This window comes from Nannospalax galili, unplaced genomic scaffold (assembly GCF_000622305.1).
Source record: "Nannospalax galili isolate Female #2095 unplaced genomic scaffold, S.galili_v1.0 scaffold800, whole genome shotgun sequence".
NCBI lineage: Eukaryota > Metazoa > Chordata > Mammalia > Rodentia > Spalacidae > Nannospalax > Nannospalax galili.
Genome location: NW_008347125.1, coordinates 1898099 through 1904589, shown reverse-complemented (window position 1 = coordinate 1904589; position 6491 = coordinate 1898099). Strand labels below are relative to the sequence as shown.

At 45.0% G+C, this 6491-nt stretch overlaps 1 protein-coding gene across 1 annotated transcript in view; it reads right to left on the bottom strand.

Moving 5' to 3' along the window:
- Positions 1–1224: 1224 nt before the first annotated feature.
- The window catches only part of Parm1 (prostate androgen-regulated mucin-like protein 1), a 114102-nt gene continuing 108835 nt past the window's right edge, over positions 1225–6491 (bottom strand). Inside the window, exon 4 of the mRNA XM_008843481.3 lies at positions 1225–4975. Coding sequence (XP_008841703.1) covers positions 4891–4975 — 85 coding nt within the window. The 3' untranslated portion in view covers positions 1225–4890. The remainder of the gene's footprint in view (positions 4976–6491) is intronic.

Below are 6491 nucleotides of genomic sequence, written 5' to 3'. Positions count from 1 at the left end.
AATCCATGGTCAATCGGTCCATTGCTCTTATGTCCATGGGGAGGCAGAGCACTGTGGTGGGCACGTTAAGCAGAGTAAACTGTTTACCTCATGGCAGCTGGAAAGGAGAGAGAGAGAGAGAGAGAGAGAGAGAGAGAGAGAGAGAGAGAGAGAGAAAACTAGGGCCCCAAAATTTCTTTTAAGTTTATGCTCCCAGTCACCTAACTTCCTTCTATTGGGCTCTGCCTCACAAAGGTCCCACCCAAACCACCAGTAGTGCCACAGACTGGTGACTAGGCCCTTTAACACATGGACCCTTGAGGTATACTTAGTCAAACTACATCACTGGAAAAAATCAATAGAAGGGGCTTGTTCTATGGTTGGTCCCCATTCCTTATCTTGTCCTAGTCAGTGTTTGATGATGTTATGTTACTGGTAGCCAGGCAACAAAACTTACAAACCTGACTTTATGTATGCATTGATCAACTAATCAATAACTTCTAGCTAGTCACGGCAGTGCATGCCTATAATACCAGCACTTATGAGGTAGTGGTAGGAAGATCAGGAGTTCAAGGTCAGCCTGATCTGCATAGTGAGTTTGAAGCCAGTCTGTATGACATGAGACTGTTTCAGGAGGGGTTAGGGGGAGGGGAGAAAGAAAGAAAGAAAGAAAGAGAAAAAGAAAAAAGGAAAAATAAATTTTTAGTTTATAGGCCATCCACTCCTCCCTCATGGAACAAAATACATTGGTTATGCTACAGCTATTTTCTTCAGAATCTGGATAATATTTGGTTAGCATCTAGGGGTGGAAATTTTATTTTGGATGGCAGAAATTGCCTGCTAATTAGCTGTCAGATAAGGATGAATATGCTGAATTTAATTTTTTGAAGGGGAGTGAAGCAAACAGCGCACGGACTGCGCTGATGCCAGTGCACTTTAATGTGACTTGATGATGCTCACGACTCGCTCATCGAATCAAAATGTTTACTTTTACCTCTGCCGGATAAAGCACAGAATATCTGGGAAGAAAATTACTGCTCAGAAAGCTTCTTCAACACTGACGCTTTTCAAGCCTGTGTCAAGAGCAGAGCGACCTGCCTGCTCTACAGGAAATATTATTTATTGATGGGGGATACATTTTCTTTAAGTACAAATCAGAGCTGCTTAACATGAGCAGTATAAAACATATGAACTGAGTGGCATGGATAACAAAACATCTCAAAAAATGAATCACCACAGCTAGGCACAAGCTTTTAACAACTTTAATTGGTAGAATTATAATTGGTATGCAGTGTCTCACAACAAACGTAGATATGATGACATCAAATGTCAAAGAAGTTGCACACCTTTCCATTTTTCAATAATGTGAGCTAACTTACTCCAAGAAAGAAATCTGGCAATGAGCCAATATCAACTAACACTTTCAAGATCAAAGTGGAAATGGTACATTCATTTGCCCCTGAAAAAAGATTAAAGGCAAAGAAGGTGAATCAACGTGCAAATTAGCATCTGGACCAGTCGCAGAATTCATTTCCAAGATGCACAGGATTGAACCGTGCATCCTCGCAAGCAAGATGAAGAGCAAACAGATGACATTAAAACACAATCTGCTCCATAGAGAATCTGGAAGACCTCAGGGTGTGAAGGCCAAAGGCCAGAGGTCTCCTGCTGATAGTGCTCACCCTAACCTCCTGGATCCTGATCCAAGTCTGTGAGACCTGTGTTCTGGGCTGTCTTTTTGGTTGAAGGTAGAAATCATCTTCGTGATCCCAGGAACAACTGACCCAGCATCAGTCAGGTGCACAGGAGAAAAGTTCGGAGCTCTGAAGCCATTTGATGTGGCCATGACATAACTGTAGTTTTATAGAATAGGTGAAAACAACACACCAGTATAACAGCAAATAAGAAACCGAGTCACACATACAGCTATATAATACTTGAAATGTCTATAAATATTTTTTTTCTCCAGAAACTGAAAACACTGTAGATACAATTTCATTAATCCTCACAACACATTTGTGAGGTATGATGAGGTGAGGCTGATATGAAAGCGTCACTCCCATTTTATAAATGAAGACACGGCTGTGTAGGGGGCAGGGATTCCACCAGGGCCACAGGAAAAGAAAGGGAAGTTGAATATCAGCCTTTGATCATTTGCAGTCTATTGAGAAGAGGCTCCTTGCCTCCCTGCCCCCCCAGCCCACCCCACTCTGGCATTCTTTCCAAAGCATTATGGCCAGTCCTATCCACGAGGGGGTGTGGTTGTTGAGATCTACCAGAGTCATTCATTTCCTTGGGTAGACTTGAACAGACTCTCCCTGAGGTAAAGGACATAAGTTACTGGCATATATTCAGGTGTGTGCTTTATGTGTGTGTGTGTGTGTGTGTGTGTGTGTGTGTGTGTGTGTAGATTATAAGCAATATTTATAGAATAAAGTTGCTGAAATCTTTTGTCCAATTCAAAAGCAGAAAAAACATATTTGGCAAAACAAGGTCTCACTCTTTTGCATTTTTGCATTTTATACTAACAAACGTTAAGAAGGAGTGCTCTTCAGCTTTAAGAGGAAGGTGTCACCTGGCTGGATAAAACTGCTTATGCTCAAATTCTTTGCGATAAGCATTTAGAAGTTAATCAGAACAGCAACCAATCACACGCAATGAATGGCAGCTTCTAGTGTTGAAAAAAAGTTTGCTGTGTTACTGGTTTCTAATGCTTGTTATGTTCCTGGGAAAAGGCTGGTCCCTCTGGCCTAGCATTTATCCCAGATCAACACCCAGACGTGTGTTCCTCCATAGATGTTTCACAGAGAGCTTTGTGTCATGTGCTAAAACATTTTTGGCTGATAGAGAAAAAAGGCGTGGAATACCCTGTGTGTTTTGGCTTGTTATTTGCAAAACTGAAATCCCAGGAGGGGTCACGGCAGGATAGAGGGACAGTTGTCTAGGCCAAGCGTGGCCAGAGGGTGTGCTCTTGCCCTTGCTACTTTTCTGAGGAGGTCCATTTTTGCATGCGTTTGATGTTTCATATTCTGGGATGTCTTAATTCCTGCAAACCTATTCCTTGCTACCCATTCTGCTTGTAGAAGACTTTTGACAATTTATCTTTCCCTTTGGCACCTGCAGGGTTTAGGGATAGTTTTCCCCAGAGAGTGGGATGCCAGGTTGTGGGAAGCAGACCTGCTCATGGTCTCTGGCAGGAGAGAGGTTCAGGACAGCATGGTAAGAGTGGTTTTTTCAAGAGAGTCATAGGGGCAAGATCCATTTGAGGAATCAAAATTGATGTGTTTTTAAGGTCTCTGAGATATCATAGGACAATAAAGTATGTGTTTTCTGTTACATGAAATCAGAACACAAGAGACTGTGTGTTAGAACAGAAATGTAACCCTGAAAGAGAACATTCTAGAAAACAAAAAACAAAAGGTAACTATCCATAACACAAATCACCTGCTCAGTCAACAAAGTAAATACTTTGAAGACAAAACTTTGACACGTTTCATTTTGTTAAGAACAACAACAAAAAAGGTATCAGTAATATAGAATTCTTTCCTGTCACAGGGGCATTGCAATGAATCAGGCCTTCTTTGCCTCAGCCCTCAGTGTTTGGGGCTACAAGGTTCTTTGTCATGGGGGGTTGTCCTGTGCAACAGAGGATGTTAAGCAGCAACGTTGCGAGAAAAATGTTGCCAGAAATTTTCAAGTGTCCTGGGTGGGGAGGCAAAAATCATCTTCTGATTGAGAACGAGTGGAATAAATGGATGCCTTCAAAGATGAACGACTATTTCTCAAAATCTGTCATGCAGGATTTTGAGAGTAGAGACCCTCAGGTGTTCATTTATTAAAGGGAAGAATGGATAAGGTAAGTGTGTGGGAGAATACACAGATTATTCCCTGTGTCTCTTTCCTATGTAAGTGCCCCATTAAGCAATGGCAGATAGACTAGTGTCTCTTTTTCATTTTTGAAAACAGCTTACAGTCATAAGTTACCCAACAGACAATAAGGCAGTGAAACAGATGCTTTGTGGGTATAAAGGGAGTTCTAGAGGCTCCTCCAGGCTGTGGAGCTCTCTTACAACCATGGTGAGCTGGTTTCCACTTGCAAACAAGTCAGTGACGCATGCACGCTTCTTTCCCTCTCTCCCTCCCTCTTCTACCCCTTACCCTCCACATGCCTCTCCTGTTCTCTCCCTTAAGCTGGCCTCCCAGCTTTCTGGGAACTGGGTTGGGATCCCAGTTACCCGGATGGGGTTGAACAAGTTGAGGGTGTGTGGAGATCAGAGAGCAATCTATTACTTTGCCCATGCCTGCTGGCTTCCTCCAGAGTACAGCCTTTTTCATCTTCCTTAAACAGGCAGCTAAGAATTGGCTATCTGCTTGTAGAACTAAGCAGGTGTCCCGTCAGACACATCAGGCAAATGAGACAAAAAAGGAATCAAGAAATCCCTGCTTCTTCCATGCAGGGTGAAATCCTCCAGGGGTTTATTTCCTTTCTCCTCACTGATACTTAATATAATTTCTTATAGAGAAAGTTAAGAAATAACCAAAACCAAAAAGTTCCCCCCAAACTAACCCCCCAACAAAGCAACCCAGGCCCTCTTCCTCAGTTTTTCTAAAGCAAGTCTTGTGGCGGGGACCACAGCCTCCATCTCATGGTGTTTGTCCTGGTCAGTGCAAGGATAAACCGTGCATCAGCTGCAAATTGGCCTGCACTCACCTTTACATAATGGTTCTTTCATGTCACAAAGGGGACATCGTAGCAGCCAGAGGAGAGGGAGGAAAACAAAAACAACCATTCCAACAAAACAGGGCTTGAGATTGTCGTTCAATGCGCATCAGGTACTTGTTATTAATTCTACTGGGTAAGCACTTATAAATAAAGGACAGTTGTTCTTTGTCCTCAGCCACCTTCTTCTGTTAGGAGTCGTCATACAGAGGATTGTTGTAGTTTCCCCAGGACCCGTAGTCGTGGTCATCCAGAAGCCTTCCGTAGGAGGAATGCCTGTGCAGGAAGATGAGGGCTGAGGTTACTTGGAGACAGTGCCATCGGAAGATGAGTTAATACCCTGTATCCTGAACTCGGGAGGCTTACAGGCCTGTGGGAGGGAAAGACATGATCCTCCCAGTAAGACAACTCAGGACTGTGTCTGCCTTAGTCACCAACACCTAAGAGCTCGGCTGGCACTTTCTGGCAACATTGGATGAGTCTTTCTCTCTTCCACCTGCAGGGCAGAAGAGGGGAGAGGCCCCATTTCCAAGGCTGCCTGGTAAGAACTGATGGGAAGGGAAGCTTAGGGCCTAGTACTTGGTACATCCCTGAAGCAATATCCATACAACCACTGCCACTGTTGCTATTACCACCCCATCTTGGGTGGTCATCTAGAAAGCACTTCTATAATTCAGGTTTTACTTGACCCTCAAAATAAAGGTAGGGAGAAGGAATTGTTTCTCCTTGTTTCTCTGATGAGGAAAATGGCACTAGAGTTTAACTGATGTGCCCACCCAAAGCCATCCAGCTGAGCTGTGAGTCAAATTCTTGTCTCCTGGATCTAGAGGCAGTGCTCTAATTCAGTGGCTACATAGTCTATCCAGTCTGTGCTGGAGCATTCTGGGAGACTATGACATGCTGATGATTTCCTTAAGAAACAGAAGTCAGATTGTCATCTCTCCTTTTAGAAGAACTCTGAATGGCTCCTCATATTAGAATAAGTACAAGCCAAAATCATTCCTATGGTTCATAAAGCCCTAAAGGGTCTAGCTCTTCTACCTTTCAGACAAAATTCATTACTATTAAAGATCCTGTCCTCGTAGACCTGCCAGCCCCTCTCAGGGGTAGGTCAATGGCACCCTCTGCCAGGACTCCCCCAGCCTCATTCACCCTCCCATCTCACCGGCCCATCTCTCCTCCCAGCCTGGGTGCTGTTCCATTCCTTGTGTGTTCCCCACACACCGGGGAACCACCACTGCTTCCTGTTGCTTTGCATCCAGACGAACCCAGTTCCTTCTCGAGGTCCCCAGGAACCCTCTTGGCCTGGTACCGCCCTCACCTCCCTCTGCTTCCCTGGGCTGCACCGCCCACCAGCCTGTTTCCTAGATGCCTGGGCTGAGCGATCGTCCTGGGGCCACAACTACTTCCTGATCCCTTGCATCCAGAAGGACCCAGTTCTTTCTTAGGTCTGGACCTGGTCCAGCCCTCTGGGCCTGGTCATGCCCTCACATCCCTCTGCTTCCCTGGGCTGCACAACCCCCAGCCTCTTTCCTGGACAGCGGGGCTGACCTTTTGGCTTCCTGATCCTTTGAATCCAGACCAATCCAGTTCCACCCTGCAGTCCCCAGGAGCCCCTGGGGCCTCTTCCCACCCCCATCTTCCTTTGCATCTCTGAGTGTCAGGGCCACCAGATTCCCTAGAACAGCATCTTTCCTGGGCCCTGCTCTCAGGCCAGTCCAACCCCCAAATTACTGAGGACAACATCTTTCCTGGAGGGATCCAGACCTTAGGAGAAAGCCTGAAAGCATCT